The 25,731-nt window shown below is 45.9% G+C and overlaps 1 protein-coding gene across 1 annotated transcript in view; it reads left to right on the top strand.

Moving 5' to 3' along the window:
- OPRM1 (opioid receptor mu 1) overlaps positions 1–25,731 on the top strand; it is a 173,965-nt gene that overhangs the window by 142,864 nt on the left and 5,370 nt on the right. The window contains exon 2 of the mRNA XM_044290574.1: positions 621–973. Within this exon, the coding sequence (XP_044146509.1) occupies positions 621–973 (353 nt within the window). The remainder of the gene's footprint in view (positions 1–620; positions 974–25,731) is intronic.

Raw genomic sequence — 25,731 nt, forward strand, 5'->3', positions numbered from 1 at the left:
CTGAAATATGCCTATAGTAGGTGTATTTCAGGCGTAGATTGCGGCGCAAATGCTAGTTGCGCCACACTCTGCAGCTTTCCCCTGATCACACCAGGTCTAAAAAAGTGGGCGTGGCATGGGCGGGATAGGGGGGCAGGCCCTGTCTCAATTACTATTCTCTACGCCTGTTTCAGGAATAGAAAAGAACTGGCAGAAGATCCGTCGAAGTTATGAAGAGGCTGTCACCTCTTCACAACTTCGGCAGAACCACCGCCAGCTCAGGGATTTATTAAGACTGGTGTCTAATATGCTGGTCTTAATAAATATGCCCCTATTTATCGATCTGCTCAGTTTCTGCTGCAGATTGCATTTCATCTTGTAGTGATAGGTTCCCTTAGAAATCTAATTACCATACCACAGACATGCACAGTACACCTATACTGTATGTACAGTATTTCACATTTTTATAGCATTTCTAATGATCTGAATTATGTTTTTGCCTAAGTTGTGTTTATAGAAAGTACTTAGGATGTATGGCTATTAGACTGGTAAATACAGCAAAGGTGTTCTAGTTTACAGTTTTATAAAAAAAAAATGTAGATATTTACTAAAGGCTAATGGAACACTCTTTTATGTTCTAGGTACACCAAAATGAAGACAGCTACCAATATCTACATATTTAATCTTGCCCTAGCAGATGCCCTTGCAACAAGTACCTTGCCATTTCAAAGTGTGAACTACCTAATGGGAACATGGCCCTTTGGTAATATTGTATGTAAAATTATTATCTCAATAGACTACTATAATATGTTCACAAGCATTTTCACTCTCACTACAATGAGTGTTGACCGGTATATAGCTGTTTGCCATCCAGTGAAAGCTCTTGACTTCAGGACACCACGGAATGCTAAAATTGTTAATGTCTGCAACTGGATCCTTTCTTCAGCAATTGGATTACCTGTAATGTTTTTGGCAACCACAAAAACTGACAGAGGTGAGTGATTAAAATGTGGAAAGCTGAATGTAATAATTTGCTGCAAAACTGATCCCTTAGCAAAGTTATTCTTATTTTGCATTATTTGCTTGCAGGCATAGATGTTGAACTGTAAGCCCTAAAACATCCTCATCTAAGTTCTCAATATTGGTGAATGCAAATGTTTGCTTTATCTGTTCTAGTGCTTTCAGTGCTGAAAGATTCTGTCTGTTTTAATTGGCCTTGTTGCATATTAGCCACTATAGAGTATTACAAGACTTCTTCAGAGATGCCACCTTCCATACGTAGTTAATACGGTTGAAAAAAGACATAAGTACATCAAGTTCAACCAAGCGATTGGTGGGGACGCGAATACCAGAAGGAAATAGACTCAGATTTCTACACGTTTTCATAAGCATTAATGTTGTTTTCATTTAAGAATACATCTAGACCTTTTTTAAAACTGTCCACTGTTCCTGCTGTGGCCACGTCCTGAGAAAGTCTATTTCACAGATTTACAGTTCTTACAGTAAAGAAGTTTTGACGCTTTTGGAGACTGAACTTTTTCTTCTCCTGTCCCCCTTGTCTTTTGAGGGCATTTTACATGGGACAGTTTTTCTCCGTATCTTTTGTATGGCCCATTTATATTTTTGTATAGGTTAATGATGTCCCCCCTTAGACGTCTCTTTTTAAGGCTAAATAAATTCAATTATTTTAATCTTCATAGCTAAGACCCCCCATGCCCCTTATCAGTTTAGTCGCTCTCCTCTGTACTTTTTCCAGCTGCAGTGCGTCCTTTCTATGGACTGGTGCTCAGAACTGAACTGCATATTCCAGATGAGGTCACACCAATGCATTGTATAGTGGTAGAATTACATCCCTGCCCCACCAGTCCATGCTCATTTAATGCATGACAATATCCTAGCGGTCTTAGAAGCAGCTGATTGACTTTGTATGCTGTTATTCAATCTATGATCTACAAGTGACTCACCCAGTCTTACATCCCCTAGGACATATGAAGCACAGAGAATATTATTTTCAAGATACATATTGATTGTGGGGCACTCTACTATTTAGTACTGCATGGAATACATATGATCCACTTAGATGAAAAATATATATATTTATTAACCACCTCCGGACCGCCTAACGCAGATGTGCGGTCCGGAGGTGGCAGCCCTGCGCACGACGACGCATATACGCGTCATCTCGCGAGGGCCGGGATTTCCTGTGAACGCGCGCACACAGGAACGGAAGGTAAGCGAGTGGATCTCCAGCCTGCCAGCGGCGATCGCTCGCTGGCAGGCTGGAGATCCGAATTTTTTAACCCCTAACAGGTATATTAGATGCTGTTTTCATAACAGCGTCTAATATACCTCCTACCTGGTCCTCTGGTGGTCCCTTTTGTTAGGATCGACCACCAGAGGACTCAGGTAGCTCAGTACAGTCGCACCAAACACCACACTACACTACACCCCCCCCGTCACTTATTAACCCCTTATAAACCCCTGATCACCCATGATCACCCCATATAAACTCCCTGATCACCCCCCTGTCATTGATCACCGCCCTGTCATTGATCACCCCCCTGTCAGGCTCCGTTCAGACATCCGTATGATTTTTACGGATCCACGGATACATGGATCGGATCCGCAAAAAGCATACGGACGTCTGAATGGAGCCTTACAGGGGGGTGATCAATGACAGGCGGGTGATCACCCATATACACTCCCTGATCACCCCCTGTCATTGATCACCCCCCTGTCATTGATCACCCCCCTGTAAGGCTCCATTCAGACGTCCGCATGATTTTTACGGATCCATGGATACATGGATCGGATCCGCAAAACACATGCGGACGTCTGAATGGAGTCTTACAGGGGGTGATCAATGACAGGCGGGTGATCACCCATATACACTCCCTGATCACCCCCCTGTCATTGATAACCCCCCTGTAAGGCTCCATTCAGACGTCCGCATGTGTTTTGTGGATCCGATCCATGTATCCATGGATCCGTAAAAATCATGCGGATGTCTGAATGGAGCCTTACAGGGGGGGTGATCAGTGACAGGGGGGTGATCACCCATATACACTCCCTGATCACCCCCTGTCATTGATCACCCCCCTGTCATTGATCACCCCCCTGTAAGGCTCCATTCAGACGTCCGCATGATTTTTACGGATCCATGGATACATGGATCGGATCCGCAAAACACATGCGGACGTCTGAATGGAGCCTTACAGGGGGTGATCAATGACAGGCGGGTGATCACCCATATACACTCCCTGATCACCCCCCTGTCATTGATCACCCCCCTGTAAGGCTCCATTCAGACGTCCGCATGTGTTTTGTGGATCCGATCCATGTATCCATGGATCCGTAAAAAATCATGCGGATGTCTGAATGGAGCCTTACAGGGGGGGTGATCAGTGACAGGGGGGTGATCACCCTGATCACCCCCTGTCATTGATAACCCCCCTGTAAGGCTCCATTCAGACGTCCGCATGTGTTTTGTGGATCCGATCCATGTATCCATGGATCCGTAAAAAATCATGCGGATGTCTGAATGGAGCCTTACAGGGGGGGTGATCATTGACAGGGGGGTGATCACCCTGTTCACCCCCTGTCATTGATAACCCCCCTGTAAGGCTCCACTCAGACGTCCGCATGTGTTTTGTGGATCCGATCCATGTATCCATGGATCCATAAAAAATCATGCGGATGTCTGAATGGAGCCTTACAGGGGGGGTGATCATTGACAGGGGGGTGATCACCCTGATCACCCCCTGTCATTGATAACCCCCCTGTAAGGCTCCATTCAGACGTCCGCATGTGTTTTGTGGATCCGATCCATGTATCCATGGATCCGTAAAAAATCATGCGGATGTCTGAATGGAGCCTTACAGGGGGGGGTGATCATTGACAGGGGGGTGATCACCCTGATCACCCTGATCACCCCCTGTCATTGATAACCCCCCTGTAAGGCTCCATTCAGACGTCCGCATGTGTTTTGTGGATCCGATCCATGTATCCATGGATCCGTAAAAAATCATGCGGATGTCTGAATTGAGCCTTACAGGGGGGGTGATCATTGACAGGGGGGTGATCACCCTGATCACCCTGATCACCCCCTGTCATTGATAACCCCCCTGTAAGGCTCCATTCAGACGTCCGCATGTGTTTTGTGGATCCGATCCATGTATCCATGGATCCGTAAAAAATCATGCGGATGTCTGAATGGAGCCTTACAGGGGGGGTGATCATTGACAGGGGGGTGATCACCCTGATCACCCTGATCACCCCCTGTCATTGATAACCCCCCTGTAAGGCTCCATTCAGACGTCCGCATGTGTTTTGTGGATCCGATCCATGTATCCATGGATCCGTAAAAAATCATGCGGATGTCTGAATGGAGCCTTACAGGGGGGGTGATCATTGACAGGGGGGTGATCACCCTGATCACCCCCTGTCATTGATAACCCCCCTGTAAGGCTCCATTCAGACGTCCGCATGTGTTTTGCGGATCCGATCCATGGATCCGTAAAAATTATACAAACGTCTGAATGGAGCCTTACAGGGGGGTGATCAATGACAGGGGGGTGATCAGGGAGTCTATATGGGTGATCACCCCCCTGTCATTGATCACCCCCCTGTCATTGATCACCCCCCTGTCATTGATCACCCCCCCTGGTAAGGCTCCATTCAGACATTTTTTTTGGCACAAGTTAGCGGAAATTTTTTGTTTGTTTTTGTTTTTTCTTACAAAGTCTCATATTCTACTAACTTGTGTCAAAAAATAAAATCTCACATGGACGCACCATACCCCTCACGGAATCCAAATGCGTAAACATTTTTAGACATTTATATTCCAGACTTCTTCTCACGCTTTAGGGCCCCTAAAAAGCCAGGGCAGTATAAATACCCCACATGTGACCCCATTTCGGAAAGAAGACACCCCAAGGTATTTGCTGAGGGGCATATTGAGTCCATGAAAGATTGAAATTTTTGTCCTAAGTTAGCGGAAAGTGAGACTTTGTGAGAAAAAAACAAAAAAAAATCAATATCCGCTAACTTATGCAAAAAAAAAAAAATTCTAGGAACTCGCCATGCCCCTCATTGAATACCTTGGGGTGTCTTCTTTCCAAAGTGGGGTCACATGTGGGGTATTTTTACTGCCCTGGCTTTTTAGGGGCCCGAAAGTGTGAGAAGAAGTCAGGGATCCAAATGTCTAAAAATGCCCTCCTAAAAGGAATTTGGGCCCCTTTGCGCATCTAGGCTGCAAAAAAGTGTCACACATCTGGTATCGCCGTACTCAGGAGAAGTTGGGCAATGTGTTTTGGGGTGTCATTTTACATATACCCATGCTGGGTGAGAAAAATATCTTGGTCAAATGCCAACTTTGTATAAAAAAATGGGAAAAGTTGTCTTTTGCCAAGATATTTCTCTCACCCAGCATGGGTATATGTAAAATGACACCCCAAAACACATTGCCCAACTTCTCCTGAGTACGGCGATACCACATGTGTGACACTTTTTTGCAGCCAAGGTGGGCAAAGGGGCACATATTCCAAAGTGCACCTTTCGGATTTCGCAGGCCATTTTTTACACATTTTGATTGCAAGGTACTTCTTACACATTTAGGCCCCTAAATTGCCAGGGCAGTATAACTACGCCACAAGTGACCCCATTTTGGAAAGAAGACACCCCAAGGTATTCCGTGAGGGGCACGGCGAGTTCCTAGAATTTTTTATTTTTTGTCACAAGTTAGCGGAAAATGATGATTTTTCTTTTTTTTTCTTTTTTCCTTACAAAGTCTCATATTCCACTAACTTGCGACAAAAAATAAAAAATTCTAGATCCAACCAAACATCCACCTCATGTACTTAAGATATTGTCAGACATACATGATTTGATAAAATATACATAATCCTCAATTTTATGCAATAAATGTCTCAAGTTGATCAGCTTCAGTATATAGATAAAAAAAATCGAATACAACAATATATAGAATATAAAATGCTAGTACAGGCTTCCAGTATCTGTAGTTTCAGGTGCTGCACATCTCATATCTTCACAGCATATGCTGTGAAGATACGAGATGTGCAGCACCTGAAACTACAGATACTGGAAGCCTGTGCTAGCATTTCTCCTGCGGTGTTGCTATCAGTGTGTGAAGAGCGGGAGAAGAGGGTTGCATTGACAATTCAACACAATGGGAAGCACATTGAACACATTTTATAAGTGGTCAGAAACTTGTAAATAACTCATGAAATAATAAAGTTATGTTAAAACCAAGCACACCATTGTTTTTCTTGTGAAATTCCCAATAAGTTTGATGTGTCACATGACCCTCTTCCTATTGAAAAAACAAAAGTTGGATTCAAAATGGCCGACTTCAAAATGGCCGCCATGGTCACCACCCATCTTGAAAAGTTTCCCCCCTCACATATACTAATGTGCCACAAACAGGGAGTTGATATCACCAACCATTCCCATTTTATTAAGGTGCATCCATATAAATGGCCTACCCTGTACTTCAGTAAGTCATCGACTTGAGACATTTATTGCATCAGATTGTGGATTATGTATATTTTATCAAATCATGTATGTCTGACAATATCTTAAGTGCATGAGGTGGATGTTTGGTTGAATCTTGGATGTTTGGTTGAATTTAGCCAGTTTATAGGGCGACCAACCGGGTAAGCAATAATTACATTTCTGGATATAGGTGTTTGTAGTTTAATAAACATATTTTTTTTTTCATCTAAGTGGATCACATGTATTGCATACAATACTAAATAGTAGAATTCCCCCAATCAATATATTTATTTTGCTTTTCCTTCATCGATAGTGGGTGTGTCGTGGGGGTGCACCGAACCATAATTTCTCAGGTTGGTTGAGTCACTGTTTATTCAATTACACTTATTATTATTACCAAAATGCATAACTTTACATTTATCTACATTGAACCTCATTTGCCAAGTTGATGCCCAATCACTCAGAGTGTTCAAGTCAGCTTATATTTTATGAACATCTTCTATAGACTGCACAGTACTAGATAGCTTAGTGTCATCTGCAAAAATAGAAATGGTGCTATTCATCCTGTCCTCAATATCATTAATAAATAAATTAAATAATAGAGGACCCAGCACTAAACCTTGGGGTACACCACTTATAACCTGGGACCATTCTGAATAGGAATCATTGACCACAACTCTCTGGACACGGTCCTTCAGCCAGTTTTCAATCCAATTACAAACTATACTTTCCAAGCCTATAGACCTTACTTTACCTATTAAGTGTCTATAAGGAACAGTATCAAAAGCCTTTGCAAAATCCAGAAACACTACATCCACAGCCGCCCCTCTGTCCAGGCTACTACTCACCTCCTCATAAAAACAAAAAAAAACTAAAAGAAATCAGGTTAGTCTGACAACTTCTGTCCTTGGTAAGCCCATGTTGGTTATCACTTAGAATATTATTTACAGTCACATACTCTTGTATATAGTCCCTTAAGAGTCCTTCAAACATTTTTCCCACAACAGAAGTTAAACAAACTGGTCTATAATTACTTGTGGACGACCTAGATCCTTTTTTGAATATGGGCACCACATTTGCTTGCGCCAATCACTTGGCACTGTACCAGTCCCTAGAGAATCCTTACTAATTATAAACAGCAATGACTGAACTGAGCTCTTTAAGCACTCTTGTGTGTAATCCATCTGGACCCGGAGCCTTGTTCACATTTACCTTATTGAGGCTACTTTCACACTAGTGTTTTAGTTTTCCGGTATTTAGATCCATCATAGGGGCTCAATATCAGGAAAAAAAAGCTTCAGTTTTGTCTTCATTCATTGTCAATGGGGACAAAACTGAACTGAACGAAACAGAATACACGAAAATGCATTCTGTTCCGTTTAGTTGCGTTCCCATACCGAAGAGCAAACCGCAACATGTTGTAGTTTACTTTCAGTCCTGGGATGGGGAGCAAGACATGACCCACAATGCAAGTCAATGAGGGCAGATCTGTTTTCTCTGCCACAATCTGCCACAATCGAAAACGGATCCTTTCCTCATTGACATTCAATGGAGTTCATGACGGATCCGTCTTGGTTATTTTAAAGATAATACAACGGAAGCATTTTTGCTGAACCCTGCCGGATCCAGTAAAATGTTCTAACAGCCCCAGCACCACAGATATCAGGTCCTTTCTCTTCTTTTGTATATACAGAGCTAAAAAACCCATTTAGTAACTCTGCCTTTTCCTTATCTTCAGTCACTACCCCCCCCCCCCCTTTACCATTATTTAGGGACCTACCTGCTCAGACCTTGTTTTTTTTAGCATTTATATATTTAAATAATTTTTGGGGATTTGTTTTTCTCTCTTTTACCACCTGATGTTTGTTTTGTATTTTTGCTAAATTGATCTCCTTTTTACAGATTTTGTTAAGCACTTTGTAAACTTTAAATGCTACAGCTGACCCCTCCGATTTGCATTATTTAGAAAAAAAACTGCAAATAACTTTAATATATGATGAATATCTCATAGGAGTACATCTTCTATGGATTTCTGTGCTCAACCTCAAAAGTTACATTTTTACAATAGATAGATAGATACAAACATCATAATAATAGTACAATCTATTTTTTAATAAAAGACAAATTAAATATTTATTAAAGGGTTGTTTTCTGATAATGGCTTTATAATGGGAATCACCTCTGTGATGAGAATAAGAAAGTTTATAGTTTTCCTGGTTTGCATTATTAAGATCAGTGGGAACACCATAGGTTATACACCAATTGATCAGGAAGTAATATATGTTTTCATTTTATATATCTATTATTATATTGTATCTATTACATATAGTGTGTAACATTTATGGGATGTATTGGGTTTTCCTGGCTTTCATTCTTAGGCTTGATATATGCTATCACTTAATCAGAAGGAAATTCTCTTCAATTCATAAAAAAAAAGTTGGGAAAACCACTACTTATAAATTAGGAGATATCATAGAAGTTCAGGTATACCATTTAAAAAAAAAAACATTGTATATTTTAGACAGGATTAGTAAAGCTGGCTACAGTATAAAACTTGCAGGCTAAAGATCCATTGCAATTTATGACAGCTCTTGCTTAGGAGACTCTTTGGACACTTGTGTCTAACTTTAGGCCACCTGTTGCCTGACACAGAATTTTGTGGCACAAAAATGTTTGTGCAAAATGATGCAGCTTAACCCATGCCCCCTTTCCCACTAAGCTATGCCCCCTCATGTGAGACACTTTGAATTTTTGCCTAAATATATCTAAAATGTGCCAAAGTTTGGTTGAAATTACACCATAATTCAGGCACAAACAGAATAGAACATTTGGGACAGTGTCCTTCTCCTGTAGGCTGCAGTGTATTAAGGGTAAAAGGACAAGCCAAGTTCCATATGAAATCCAAGAAGCCAATGCATCCACATGATTAAATTAATGAAAAATCCCTTTTATTGCCCATTACTCATCAATGCTGTTTGTATCTGGTTTCCACTCAGCACCGTACTGTGTATTCACAAAACTATGGCTTATTTTCTTTATCCAAATTTTACTGTAAGCTTTCTCATGGGTTTCTCAAACAAAAAAATTATAATTAGCAGTGCAATGAATGTGAGAGCAGTGAGGGTTAAATCTATATCTTAGAATAAAAGAGCAAAATTTAGGGAGATTTATGAAACTTTTTAAAAGCAAATAGGATTCATTTATAAAGACCAGTGATTGTACACTGGACTTAATATCCCCTAAATTTATGCACAAAACCATGCAAAAAGTTGCAAACTCACAGATGGTAACTTTTTTACACCAGTTTCTGGCATAGTTAATGACCCTCAAGGTGTCTTGGTTGCCAATAACAATCATAGCACAATTTAAATTTTGTATAGTGCTCTTAAAAAATAAAAGCTGCACTGTAATTAGATACTATTGACTGCAGAAATAGTTTAGTCTAGTTTAGACTAGTGCTCATAAATGCTCAAATCTTTTACACAACCTTAGGCTCCATTCACACGTCCACAGAATATGTCCGCATCCGTTCATTCTCTATGGGGACGGAATGGAAGCGGACAGCACACAGTGTGCTGTCTGCATCCGCAATTGCGGAGCGCGTCCCCAATCTTTGGGTCCGCAGCTCTGCAAAAGATAGAACATGTCCTATTCTTGTCCGCACCTTGCGGACAAGAATAGGCATTTCTATGGGGGTGACGGGCTGGTGTGTTGCCGACCCGCAATTTGCGGGTCCGCAACACATCACGGATGTGTGAATGGAGCCTAACACTGACTTTTGAACACTATTTCACAATTTACATATATATTTAGGGGTTTCCCACATCGGTCTCATGTCCCTCTGTGCTTCTGGAGAAAGCACCAAAGTTATGTAGAGGCACCAGTCCTCTTGTGGGCATAGTTTAAGCAATTTTTCCATGCCAAAGACACCCACACCGCTTCCCTACCCACACCATGTCCCTTTATCTTGCCATTTTGGAAAAGTGCAGTGTGCGGGAAGAAGTTGCGGGAAACACTGTTCTACTGCTTTATCATATCTCATACTGTATATCTAAAATTAACCAGGAAAATTGTTAATGTGACTGTGGACTGAAATACATACATTGTTACTAGGGATGAGCGAACCCGAACTGTATAGTTCGGGTTCGTACCGAATTTTGGGGTGTCCGTGAAACGGACCCGAACCCGGACATTTTCGTAAAAGTCCGGGTTCGGGTTCGGTGTTCGGCGCTTTCTTGGCGCTTTTTGAAAGGCTGCAAAGCAGCCAATCAACAAGCTTCATACTACTTGCCCCAGAGGCCATCACCTACTATTGGCATGGCTGTGATTGGCCAGTGCAGCATGTGACCCAGCCTCTATTTAAGCTGGAGTCACGTAGCGCAGCACGTCACTCTGCTCTGATCAGTATAGGGAGAGGTTGCAGCTGCGACGTTAGGGCGAGATTAGGCAGTGATTAACTCCTCCAAAAGACTTCATTCAGTGATCGGTCTGCAGCTGTGGATGATTGAACTGCTGCTATTCAATTGCTCATTGTTTTTAGGCTGCCCAGAGCGTTTTTCATTCACTTTTTTCTGGGGTGATCGGCGGCCATTTTGTGTCTTGTGGTGCGCCAGCACAAGCTGCCACCAAGTGCATTTAACCATCAATAGTGTGGTTATTTTTTGGCTATATCCTACATCAGGGTGAAGCTGTCACACCAAGTGCATTTAACCATCAATAGTGTGGTTATTTTTTGGCCATATACTACATCAGGGGCAAGCTGTCACCAAGTGCATTTAACCCTCAATAGTGTAGTTGTTTTTTGGCTATATCCTACATCAGGGTGAAGCTGTCACACCAAGTGCATTTAACCATCAATAGTCTGGTTATTTTTTGGCCATATACTACATCAGGGGCAAGCTGTCATCAAGTGCATTTAACCCTCAATAGTGTGGTTGTTTTTTGGCTATATCCTACATCAGGGTCAAGCTGTCACACCAAGTGCATTTAACCATCAATAGTGTGGTTATTTTTTGGCCATATCCCAGTCTAATTCTGACTGTAAACGTATACCTGTCACCCAGCGCCTAAATAATAGGCCTCAAATTTATAGTCAGCTAAATCTGTGGTTATTGCTGTGGCATGGCAAGTTATTTAGTGTCCGTCAAAGCACAGTTTTTGTTCTGGGTTGAAATACAATTCCCAATTTAGCAATTCTCTAAATTAGTGGTTTCTGCTGTATCAGGCCTACTTTAAATACATCCCTAAAAGGGTATATCAGAATCAAGGTGCTGATAGGGTCTTTCTCAATTACTTGACACACACGCTACTGTGCATATCCCAGACTAATTCTGTCCGTAAACGTATACCTGTCACCCAGCGCCTAAATAATAGGCCTCAAATTTATATTCATCCAAATCTGTCATTATTGCTGTAGCTGGTCAAGTTATTTAGTGTCCGTCAAAGCACAGTTTTTGTTCTGGGTTGAAATACAATTCCCAATTTAGCAATTCTCTAAATTAGTGGTTTCTGCTGTATCAGGCCTACTTTAAATACATCCCTAAAAGGGTATATCAGAATCAAGGTGCTGATAGGGTCTTTCTCAATTACTTGACACACACGCTACTGTGCATATCCCAGACTAATTCTGTCCGTAAACGTATACCTGTCACCCAGCGCCTAAATAATAGGCCTCAAATTTATATTCATCCAAATCTGTCATTATTGCTGTAGCTGGTCAAGTTATTTAGTGTCCGTCAAAGCACAGTTTTTGTTCTGGGTTGAAATACAATTCCCAATTTTGCAATTTCCTAATTTAGTGGTTTCTGCTGTATCAGACCTACTTTAAATCTATCCCTAAAAGGGTATATAAGATTCATGGTGCAGATAGGGTCATTCTCAATAACTTCACACACACGCTACTGTGCATATCCCAGTCTAATTCTGTCTGTAAACGTATACCTGTCACCCAGCGCCTAAATAATAGGCCTCAAATTTATAGTCAGCTAAATCTGTGGTTATTGCTGTAGCTGGGCAAGTTATTTAGTGTCCGTCAAAGCACAGTTTTTGTTCTGGGTTGAAATACAATTCCCAATTTAGCAATTCTCTAAATTAGTGGTTTCTGCTGTATCAGGCCTACTTTAAATCTATCCCTAAAAGGCTATATAAGATTCAAGGTGCACATAGGGTCATTCTCAATAACTTCACACACACGCTACTGTGCATATCCCAGTCTAATTCTGTCTGTAAACGTATACCTGTCACCCAGCGCCTAAATAATAGGCCTCAAATTTATAGTCAGCTAAATCTGTGGTTACTGCTGTGCCTGTATTAGTGTAATACGGTACGTAAATAGATAGCCAGATAGTGTTAAGTGTCTGTAAAAAAAGGCCTGAATTTGAATTCAATACATTGGGCCAAATAATAAAATTTGTTGTTTTGGTGAACGATAACAATGAGGAAAACATCTAGTAAAGGACACGGACATGGTCGTGGTGGTGTTAGTGAACCCTCTGGTGCTGGGAGAGGACCTGGCCGTTCAGCCACAGCCACACGTCCTAGTGTACCAACTACCTCAGGTCCCAGTAGCCACCATAATTTACAGCGATATTTGGTGGGGCCCAATGCCGTTCTAAGGATGGTAAGGCCTGAGCAGGTACAGGCATTAGTCAATTGGGTGGCCGACAGTGGATCCAGCATGTTCACATTATCTCCCACCCAGTCTTCTGCAGAAAGCGCACAGATGGCGCCTGAAAACCAAGCCCATCAGTCTGTCACATCACCCCCATGCATACCAGGGAAACTGTCTGAGCCTCAAGTTATGCTGTTTGAAGACTCCGCTGGCAGGATTTCCCAAGGGCATCCACCTAGCCCTTCCCCAGCGGTGGAAGACATAGAATGCACTGACGCACAACCACTTATGTTTCCTGATGATGAGGACATGTGAATACCACCTCAGCATGTCTCTGATGATGACGAAACACAGGTGCCAAGTGCTGCATCTTTCTGCAGTGCGCAGACTGAACAGGAGGTCAGGGATCAAGACTGGGTGGAAGACGATGCAGGGGACGATGAGGTCCTAGACCCCACATGGAATGAAGGTCGTGCCACTGACTTTCACAGTTCGGAGGAAGAGTCAGTGGTGAGACCGAGCCAACAGCGTAGCAAAAGAGGGAGCAGTGGGCAAAAGCAGAACACCCGTCGCCAAGAGACTCCGCCTGCTACTGACCGCCGCCATCTGGGACCGAGCACCCCAAAGGCAGCTTCAAGGAGTTCCCTGGCATGGCACTTCTTCAAACAATGTGCTGACGACAAGACCCGAGTGGTTTGCACGCTGTGCCATCAGAGCCTGAAGCGAGGCATTAACGTTCTGAACCTTAGCACAACCTGCATGACCAGGCACCTGCATGCAAAGCATGAACTGCAGTGGAGTAAACACCTTAAAAACAAGGAAGTCACTCAGGCTCCCCCTGCTACCTCCTCTGCTGCTGCCGCCTCGGCCTCTTCTGCTGCTGCCGCCTTGTTCTCTTCCTCCGCCTCTGGAGGAACGTTGGCACCTGCCGCCCAGCAAACAGGGGATGTACCACCAACACCACCACCTCCGTCACCAAGCATCTCAACCATGTCACACGGCAGCGTTCAGCTCTCCATCTCACAAACATTTGAGAGAAAGCGTAAATTCCCACCTAGCCACCCTCGATCCCTGGTCCTGAATGCCAGCATTTCTAAACTACTGGCCTATGAAATGCTGTCATTTAGTCTGGTGGACACAGACAGCTTCAAACAGCTCATGTCGCTTGCTGTCCCACAGTATGTTGTTCCCAGCCGGCACTACTTCTCCAAGAGAGCCGTGCCTTCCCTGCACAACCAAGTATCCGATAAAATCAAGTGTGCACTGCGCAACGCCTTCTATGGCAAGGTCCACCTATCCACAGATATGTGGACCAGTAAGCACGGCCAGGGACGCTATATCTCCCTAACTGCACACTGGGTAAATGTAGTGGCAGCTGGGCCCCAGGCGGAGAGCTGTTTGGCGCACGTCCTTCCGCCGCCAAGGATCGCAGGGCAACATTCTTTGCCTCCTGTTGCCACCTCCTCCTACTCAGCTTCTTCCTCCTCTTCTTCCACCTGCTCATCCAGTCAGCCACACACCTTCACCACCAACTTCAGCACAGCCCGGGGTAAACGTCAGCAGGCCATTCTGAAACTCATATGTTTGAGGGACAGGCCCCACACCGCACAGGAGTTGTGGCGTGGTATAGAACAACAGACCGATGAGTGGTTGCTGCCGGTGAGCCTCAAGCCCGGCCTGGTGGTGTGCGATAATGGGCGAAATCTCGTTGCAGCTCTGGGACTAGCCGGTTTGACGCACAACCCTTGCTTGCCGCATGTGCTGAATTTGGTGGTGCAGAAGTTCATTCACAACTACCCCGACATGTCAGAGCTGCTGCATAAAGTGCGGGCCGTCTGTTCGCGCTTCCAGCGTTCACATCCTGCCGCTGCTCGCCTGTCTGCGCTACTGCGTAACTTCGGCCTTCCCGCTCACCGCCTCATATGCGACGTGCCCACCAGGTGGAACTCCACCTTGCACATGCTGGACAGACTGCGCGAGCAGCAGCAGGCCATAGTGGAGTTTCAGCTGCAGCTCGCACGGGTCAGTCGCACTGCGGAACAGCACCACTTCACCACCAATGACTGGGCCTCCATGCGAGACCTGTGTGCCCTGTTGCGCTGTTTCAAGTACTCCACCAACATGACCAGTGGCGATGACGCCGTTATCAGCGTTACAATACCACTTCTATGTCTCCTTGAGAAAACACTTAGGGCAATGATGAAAGAGGAGGTGGCCCAGGAGGAGGAGGAGGAGGAAGAGGGGTCATTTTTAGCACATTCAGGCCAGTCTCTTCGAAGTGACTCAGAGGGAGGTTTTTTGCAACAGCAGAGGCCAGGTACAAATATGGCCAGCCAGGGCCCACTACTGGAGGACGAGGAAGACGAGGATGAGGAGGAGGAGGATGAGGATGAAGCATGGTCACAGCGGGGTGGCACCCAACGCAGCTCGGGCCCATCACTGGTGCATGGCTGGGGGAAAACGCAGAACGATGACGATACGCCTCCCACAGAGGACAGCTTGTCCTTACCCCTGGGCAGCCTGACACACATGAGCGACTACATGCTGCAGTGCCTGCGCAACAACAGCAGAGTTGCCCACATTTTAACGTGTGCGGACTACTGGGTTGCCACCCTGCTGGATCCACGGTACAAAGACAATGTGCCCACCTTACTTCCTGCACTGGAGCGTGATAGGAAGATGCGCGAGTACAAGCGCACGTTGGTAGACGCGCTACTGAGAGCATTCCCAAATGTCACAGGGGAACAAGTGGAAGCCCATGGCCAAGGCAGAGGAGGAGCAAGAGGTCGCCAAGGCAGCTGTGTCACGGCCATCTCCTCTGAGGGCAGGGTTAGAATGGCAGAGATGTGGAAAAGTTTTGTCAACACGCCACAGCTAACTGCACCTCCACCTGATATGCAACGTGTTAGCAGGAGGCAACATTTCACTAACATGGTGGAACAGTACGTGTGCACACCCCTCCACGTACTGACTGATGGTTCGGCCCCATTCAACTTCTGGGTCTCTAAATTGTCCACGTGGCCAGAGCTAGCCTTTTATGCCTTGGAGGTGCTGGCCTGCCCGGCGGCCAGCGTTTTGTCTGAACGTGTATTCAGCACGGCAGGGGGCATCATTACAGACAAACACAGCTGCCTGTCTACAGCCAATGTGGACAAGCTGACGTTCATAAAAATGAACCAGGCATGGATCACACAGGACCTGTCCATCCCTTGTGCAGATTAGACATTAACTACCTCCCCTTAAACATATATTATTGTACTCCAGGGCACTTCCTCATTTAATCCTATTTTTATTTTCATTTTACCATTATATTGCGAGGCAACCCAAAGTTGAATGAACCTCTCCTCTGTCTGGGTGTCGGGGCCTAAATATATGCCAATGGACTGTTCCAATGTTGGGTGACGTGAAGCCTGATTCTCTGCTATGACATGCAGACTGATTCTCTGCTGACATGAAGCCAGATTCTCTGTTACGGGACCTCTCTCCTCTGCCTGGGTGCCTGGGCCTAAATATATGACAATGGACTGTTACAGTGGTGGCTGATGTGAAGCCTGATTCTCTGCTATGACATGCAGACTGATTCTCTGCTGACATGAAGCCAGATTCTCTGTTACGGGACCTCTCTCCTCTGCCTGGGTGCGTGGGCCTAAATATGTGACAATGGACTGTTACAGTGGTGGCTGACGTGAAGCCTGATTCTCTGCTATGACATGCAGACTGATTCTCTGCTGACATGAAGCCAGATTCTCTGTTACGGGACCTCTCTCCTCTGTCTGGGTGCCTGGGCCTAAATATATGACAATGGACTGTTACAGTGGTCGCTGACGTGAAGCCTGATTCTCTGCTATGACATGCAGACTGATTCTCTGCTGACATGAAGCCAGATTCTCTGTTACGGGACCTCTCTCCTCTGCCTGGGTGCCTGGGCCTAAATATATGACAATGGACTGTAACAGTGGTGGCTGATGTGAAGCCTGATTCTCTGCTATGACATGCAGACTGATTCTCTGCTGACATGAAGCCAGATTCTCTGTTACGGGACCTCTCTCCTCTGCCTGGGTGCGTGGGCCTAAATATGTGACAATGGACTGTTACAATGGTGGCTGACGTGAAGCCTGATTCTCTGCTATGACATGCAGACTGATTCTCTGCTGACATGAAGCCAGATTCTCTGTTACGGGACCTCTCTCCTCTGCCTGGGTGCCTGGGCCTAAATATATGACAATGGACTGTTACAGTGGTGGTAGACATGAAGCCTGATTCTCTGCTATGACATGCAGACTGATTCTCTGCTGACATGAAGCCAGATTCTCTGTTACGGGACCTCTCTCCTCTGCCTGGGTGCCTTGGCCTAAATATATGACAATGGACTGTTACAGTGGTGGCTGACGTGAAGCCTCATTCTCTGCTATGACATGCAGACTGATTCTCTGCTGACATGAAGCCAGATTCTCTGTTACGGGACCTCTCCCCTCTGCCTGGGTGCCTGGGCCTAAATATATGACAATGGACTGTTACAGTGGTGGCTGACGTGAAGCCTGATTCTCTGCTATGACATGCAGACTGATTCTCTGCTGACATGAAGCCAGATTCTCTGTTAAGGGACCTCTCTCCTCTGCCTGGGTGCCTGGGCCTAAATATCTGACAATAGACTGTTACAGTGGTGGGTGACGTGAAGCCAGATTCTCTGCTATGGGACCTCTCTCCAATTGATATTGGTTAATTTTTATTTATTTTATTTTTATTTTCATTAATTTCCCTATCCACATTTGTTTGCAGGGGATTTCCCTACATGTTGCTGCCTTTTGCAGCCCTCTAGCTCTTTCCTGGGCTATTTTACAGCCTTTTTAGTGCCGAAAAGTTCGGGTCCCCATTGACTTCAATGGAGTTCGGGTTCGGGATGAAGTTCGGGTCGGGTTCGGATCCCGAACCCGAACATTTCCGGGAAGTTCAGCCGAACGTCTCGAACCGAGCATCCAGGTGTTCGCTCAACTCTAATTGTTACCCAAAAATTTAACCACAATCTTCACAAGTGAAAATTGAATAAACTTTATTGACAATGTAAAACAATTACATACATGATGATAAAAGACAGCACAAAAGTGAGATACCAGGATGAGGAACAAGGCCCAAGAGGGGGCTGAGAGGTCAGCACACCAAGAGACCAGGGAAAGGAATGATGCAGAATGAAGAAATGTAAAAAACTGCCAGAACCACTATAAGCAATGAGCCCTAAGCTATGCATCAGCAAAGGCAAGAAGTAAGGGCAAAAGGCTGGTGATTAAAGAAAAATATTCACATATCAATAATCATCCTATATCCACGGAAGAAGCCAGATTGCTGGCGAAACGGCGTAGGGTTAGTAGGTGGCTGAGAGATTGACACACCATCCAGGGTATGAAGATTTTTCTTTAATCACCAGCTTTTTGCCCTTACTTCCTTCCTTTGCTGACGCATAGCTTGGGGCTCATTGCTTATAGTGGTTCTGGCATTTTTTTCTATTTTTTCATTCTGCATTATTCTGCATCATCCCTTTCCCTGGTCTCTTGGTGTGCTGACCTCTCAGCCCCCTCTTGGGCCTTGTTCCTCATCCTTGCATCTCACTTTTGTGCTGCCTTTTATCATCATGTATGTAATTGTTTTACATTGTCAATAAAGTTTATTCGATTTTCACTTGTGAAGATTGTGGTTAAAATAGTGGCTTCACGTTACGTGAGTCAACAATCTTTGTGATTTATTTCTGTCCGGTATTAATTGGGTGAAATACATACAGTAGCTTTATGTATCTATGATGCATATGAATAATCCTGTTTATAGATGAAAATACACCTTAAGAGTAGAGTTGAGCGAACACCTGGATGTTCGGGTTCGAGAAGTTCGGCCGAACATCCCGGAAATGTTCGGGTTCGGGATCCGAACCCGATCCGAACTTCGTCCCGAACCCGAACCCCATTGAAGTCAATGGGGACCCGAACTTTTCGGCACTAAAACGGCTGTAAAACAGCCCAGGAAAGGGCTAGAGGGCTGCAAAAGGCAGCAACATGTAGGTAAATCCCCTGCAAACAAATGTGGATAGGGAAATTAATTAAAATAAAAATTAAATAAATAAAAATTAACCAAAATCAATTGGAGAGAGGTTCCATAGCAGAGAATCTGGCTTCCCGTCACCCACCACTGGAACAGTCCATTCTCAGATATTTAGGCCCCGGCACCCAGGCAGAGGAGAGAGGTCCCGTAACAGAGAATCTGTCTTCATGTCAGCAGAGAATTAGTCTGCATGTCATAGCAGAGAATGAGGCTTCACGTCAGCCACCACTGCAACAGTCCATTGGCATATATTTAGGCCTAGCACACAGGCAGAGGAGAGAGGTCCCGTAACAGAGAATCTGGCTTCATGTCAGCAGAGAATCAGTCTGCATGTCATAGCAGAGAATGAGGCTTCACGTCAGCCACCACTGCAACAGTCCATTGGCATATATTTAGGCCCAGCACACACACAGGCAGAGGAGAGAGGTCCCGTAACAGAGAATCTGGCTTCATGTCAGCAGAGAATCAGTCTGCATGTCATAGCAGAGAATGAGGCTTCACGTCAGCCACCACTGCAACAGTCCATTGGCATATATTTAGGCCCAGCACACACACAGGCAGAGGAGAGAGGTCCCGTAACAGAGAATCTGGCTTCATGTCAGCAGAGAATCAGTCTGCATGTCATAGCAGAGAATGAGGCTTCACGTCAGCCACCACTGCAACAGTCCATTGGCATATATTTAGGCCCAGCACACACACAGGCAGAGGAGAGAGGTCCCGTAACAGAGAATCTGGCTTCATGTCAGCAGAGAATCAGTCTGCATGTCATAGCAGAGAATGAGGCTTCACGTCAGCCACCACTGCAACAGTCCATTGGCATATATTTAGGCCCAGCACACACACAGGCAGAGGAGAGAGGTCCCGTAACAGAGAATCTGGCTTCATGTCAGCAGAGAATCAGTCTGCATGTCATAGCAGAGAATGAGGCTTCACGTCAGCCACCACTGCAACAGTCCATTGGCATATATTTAGGCCCAGCACACACACAGGCAGAGGAGAGAGGTCCCGTAACAGAGGATCTGGCTTCATGTCAGCAGAGAATCAGTCTGCATGTCATAGAGAATCAGGCTTCACGTCAGCCACCACTGCAACAGTCCATTGTCATAAATTTAGGCCCAGCACCCAGGCAGAGGAGAGAGGTCCCGTAACAGACAATCTGGCTTCATGTCAGCAGAGAATTAGTCTGCATGTCATAGCAGAGAATCAGGCTTCATGTCAGCCACCACTGCAACAGTCCATTGGCATATATTTAGGCCTAGCACACAGGCAGAGGAGAGGTTCATTCAACTTTGGGTAGCATCGCAATATAATGGTAAAATGAAAATAAAAATAGGATTGAATGAGGAAGTGCCCTGGAGTCCAATAATATATGGTTATGGGGAGGTAGTTAATGTCTAATCTGGACAAGGGACGGACAGGTCCTGTGGGATCCATGCCTGGTTCATTTTTATGAACGTCAGCTTGTCCACATTGGCTGTAGACAGGCGGCTGCGTTTGTCTGTAATGACGCCCCCTGCCGTGCTGAATACACGTTCAGACAAAACGCTGGCTGCCGGGCAGGCCAGCACCTCCAAGGCATAAAAGGCTAGCTCTGGCCACGTGGACAATTTAGAGACCCAGAAGTTGAATGGGGCCGAACCATCAGTCAGTACGTGGAGGGGTGTGCACACGTACTGTTCCACCATGTTAGTGAAATGTTGCCTCCTGCTAACACGTTGCGTATCAGGTGGTGGTGCAGTTAGCTGTGGCGTGTTGACAAAAGTTTTCCACATCTCTGCCATGCTAACCCTGCCCTCAGAGGAGCTGGCCGTGACACAGCTGCCTTGGCGACCTCTTGCTCCTCCTCTGCCTTGGCCTTGGGCTTCCACTTGTTCCCCTGTGACATTTGGGAATGCTCTCAGTAGCGCGTCTACCAACGTGCGCTTGTACTCGCGCATCTTCCTATCACGCTCCAGTGCAGGAAGTAAGGTGGGCACATTGTCTTTGTAGCGTGGATCCAGCAGGGTGGCAACCCAGTAGTCCGCACAGGTTAAAATGTGGGCAACTCTGCTGTCGTTGCGCAGGCACTGCAGCATGTAGTCGCTCATGTGTGCCAGGCTGCCCAGGGGTAAGGACAAGCTGTCCTCTGTGGGAGGCGTATCGTCATCGTCCTGCCTTTCCCCCCAGCCACGCACCAGTGATGGACCCGAGCTGCGTTGGGTGCCACCCCGCTGTGACCATGCTTCATCCTCATCCTCCTCCACCTCCTCCTCATCCTCGTCCTCCTCGTCCTCCAGTAGTGGGCCCTGGCTGGCCACATTTGTACCTGGCCTCTGCTGTTGCAAAAAACCTCCCTCTGAGTCACTTCGAAGAGACTGGCCTGAAAGTGCTAAAAATGACCCCTCTTCCTCATCCTCCTCCTCCTCCTCCTGGGCCACCTCCTGTTCCATCATCGCCCTAAGTGTTTTCTCAAGGAGACATAGAAGTGGTATTGTAACGCTGATAACGGTGTCATCGCCACTGGCCATGTTGGTGGAGTACTCGAAACAGCGCAACAGGGCACACAGGTCTCGCATGGAGGCCCAGTCATTGGTGGTGAAGTGGTGCTGTTCTGTAGTGCGACTGACCCGTGCGTGCTGCAGCTGAAACTCCACTATGGCCTGCTGCTGCTCGCACAGTCTGTCCAGCATGTGCAAGGTGGAGTTCCACCTGGTGGGCACGTCGCATATGAGGCGGTGAGCGGGAAGGCCGAAGTTACGCTGTAGCGCAGACAGGCGAGCAGCGGCAGGATGTGAACGCCGGAAGCGCGAACAGACGGCCCGCACTTTATGCAGCAGCTCTGACATGTCGGGGTAGTTGTGAATGAACTTCTGCACCACCAAATTCAGCACATGCGCCAAGCAAGGGATGTGCGTCAAATTGGCTAGTCCCAGAGCTGCAACGAGATTTCGCCCATTATCACACACCACCAGGCCGGGCTTGAGGCTCACCGGCAGCAACCACTCGTCGGTCTGTTGTTCAATACCCCGCCACAACTCCTGTGCGGTGTGGGGCCTGTCCCCCAAACATATGAGTTTCAGAATGGCCTGCTGACGTTTACCCCGGGCTGTGCTGAAGTTGGTGGTGAAGGTGTGTGGCTGACTGGATGAGCAGGTGGAAGAAGAGGAGGAGGAAGCCGAGAAGGAGGAGGTGGCAACAGGAGGCAAAGAATGTTGCCCTGCGATCCTTGGCGGCGGCAGGACGTGCGCCAAACAGCTCTCCGCCTGGGGCCCAGCTGCCACTACATTTACCCAGTGTGCAGTTAGGGAGATATAGCGTCCCTGGCCGTGCTTACTGGTCCACGTATCTGTGGTTAGGTGGACCTTGCTACAGATGGCGTTGCGCAGTGCACACTTGATTTTATCGGATACTTGGTTGTGCAGGGAAGGCACGGCTCTCTTGGAGAAGTAGTGCCGGCTGGGAACAACATACTGTGGGACAGCAAGCGACATGAGCTGTTTGAAGCTGTCTGTGTCCACCAGCCTAAATGACAGCATTTCATAGGCCAGTAGTTTAGAAATGCTGGCATTCAGGGCCAGGGATCGAGGGTGGCTAGGTGGGAATTTACGCTTTCTATCAAATGTTTGTGAGATGGAGAGCTGAACGCTGGCGTGTGACATGGTTGAGACGCTTGGTGACGGAGGTGGTGGTGGTGGTGTTGGTGGTACATCCCCTGTTTGCTGGGCGGCAGGTGCCAACGTTCCTCCAGAGGCGGAGGAAGAGGCCGAGGCGGCAGCAGCAGAATAGGCCGAGGCGGCAGCAGCAGAAGAGGTAGCAGGGGGAGCCTGAGTGACTTCCTTGGTTTTAAGGTGTTTACTCCACTGCAGTTCATGCTTTGCATGCAGGTGCCTGGTCATGCAGGTTGTGCTCAGGTTCAGAACGTTAATGCCTCGCTTCAGGCTCTGATGGCACAGCGTGCAAACCACTCGGGTCTTGTCGTCAGCACATTGTTTGAAGAAGTGCCATGCCAGGGAACTCCTTGAAGCTGCCTTTGGGGTGCTCGGTCCCAGATGGCGGCGGTCAGTAGCAGGCGGAGTCTCTTGGCGGCGGGTGTTCTGCTTTTGCCCACTGCTCCCTCTTTTGCTACGCTGTTGGCTCGGTCTCACCACTGCCTCTTCCTCCGAACTGTGAAAGTCAGTGGCACGACCTTCATTCCATGTGGGGTCTAGGACCTCATCGTCCCCTGCATCGTCTTCCACCCAGTCTTGATCCCTGACCTCCTGTTCAGTCTGCACACTGCAGAAAGACGCAGCAGTTGGCACCTGTGTTTCGTCATCATCAGAGACATGCTGAGGTGGTATTCCCATGTCCTCATCATCAGGAAACATAAGTGGTTGTGCGTCAGTGCATTCTATGTCTTTCACCGCTGGGGAAGGGCTGGTGGATGCCCTTGGGAAACCCTGCCAGCGGAGTCTTCAAACAGCATAAGAGACTGCTGCATAACTTGAGGCTGAGACAGTTTCCCTGGTATGCATGGGGGTGATGTGACAGACTGATGGGGTTGGTTTTCAGGCGCCATCTGTGCGCTTTCTGCAGAAGACTGGGTGGGAGATAATGTGAACGTGCTGGATCCACTGTCGGCCACCCAATTGACTAATGCCTGTACCTGCTCAGGCCTTACCATCCTTAGAACGGCATTGGGCCCCACCATATATCGCTGTAAATTCTGGCGGCTACTGGGACCTGAGGTAGTTGGTACACTAGGACGTGTGGATGTGGCAGAACGGCCACGTCCTCTCCCAGCACCAGAGGGTCCACTAACACCACCACGACCATGTCCACGTCCGCGTCCCTTACTAGATGTTTTTCTCATTGTTATGGTTCACCACAACAACAAATATATTATTTGGCCCAATGTATTGTATTCAAATTCAGCGGGATATAAATTTGAGGCCTAGTATTTAGGCGCTGGGTGACCGGTATGGATTTAGTGACAGAATTAGACTTGGAAATGCACAGAAGCGTGTGTGTGAAGTTATTCTGAATGACCCAATGTGCACCTTGAATATTATATACCCTTTTTGGGATAGATTTCAAATAGCTCTGATATAGCAGGAACCACTAAATTATGAAATTGCTAAATTGGGAATTGTACTTCAACCCAGAACAAAAAATGTGCTTTGACGGGCACTAAATAACTTTCCCAGCTACAACAGTACAGCGGTAACGAGAGATTTAGAGGGATTTAAATTTGAGGCCTAGTATTTAGGCGCTGGGTGACAGGTATGGGTTTAGTGACAGAATTAGACTTGGAAATACACAGTAGCGGGTGTGTGTGAAGTTATTCTGAATGACCCAATGTGCACCTTCAATATTATATACCCTTTTTGGGATAGATTTCAAATAGCTCTGATATAGCAGGAACCACTAAATTATGAAATTGCTAAATTGGGAATTGTACTTCAACCCAGAACAAAAAATGTGCTTTGACGGACACTAAATATCTTGCCCAGCAACAACAGTACAGCGGTGGGTAACGAGAGATTTAGAGGGATTTAAATTTGAGGCCTAGTATTTAGGCGCTGGGTCACCGGTATGGATTTAGTGACAGAATTAGACTTGGAAATGCACAGAAGCGTGTGTGTGAAGTTATTCTGAATGACCCTATGTGCACCTTCAATATTATATACCCTTTTAGGGATAGATTTCAAATAGCTCTGATATAGCAGAAACCACTAAATTATGAAATTGCTAAATTGGGAATTGTACTTCAACCCAGAACAAAAAATGTGCTTTGACGGACACTAAATATCTTGCCCAGCAACAACAGTACAGCGGTGGGTAACGAGAGATTTAGAGGGATTTAAATTTGAGGCCTAGTATTTAGGCGCTGGGTGACAGGTATGGGTTTAGTGACAGAATTAGACTTGGAAATACACAGTAGCGGGTGTGTGTGAAGTTATTCTGAATGACCCAATGTGCACCTTCAATATTATATACCCTTTTTGGGATAGATTTCAAATAGCTCTGATATAGCAGGAACCACTAAATTATGAAATTGCTAAATTGGGAATTGTACTTCAACCCAGAACAAAAAATGTGCTTTGACGGACACTAAATATCTTGCCCAGCAACAACAGTACAGTGGTGGGTAACGAGAGATTTAGAGGGATTTAAATTTGAGGCCTAGTATTTAGGCGCTGGGTCACCGGTATGGATTTAGTGACAGAATTAGACTTGGAAATGCACAGAAGCGTGTGTGTGAAGTTATTCTGAATGACCCTATGTGCACCTTCAATATTATATACCCTTTTAGGGATAGATTTCAAATAGCTCTGATATAGCAGAAACCACTAAATTATGAAATTGCTAAATTGGGAATTGTACTTCAACCCAGAACAAAAAATGTGCTTTGACGGACACTAAATATCTTGCCCAGCAACAACAGTACAGCGGTGGGTAACGAGAGATTTAGAGGGATTTAAATTTGAGGCCTAGTATTTAGGCGCTGGGTCACCGGTATGGATTTAGTGACAGAATTAGACTTGGAAATGCACAGAAGCGTGTGTGTGAAGTTATTCTGA

Source organism: Bufo gargarizans, chromosome 4, assembly GCF_014858855.1.
Source record: "Bufo gargarizans isolate SCDJY-AF-19 chromosome 4, ASM1485885v1, whole genome shotgun sequence".
NCBI lineage: Eukaryota > Metazoa > Chordata > Amphibia > Anura > Bufonidae > Bufo > Bufo gargarizans.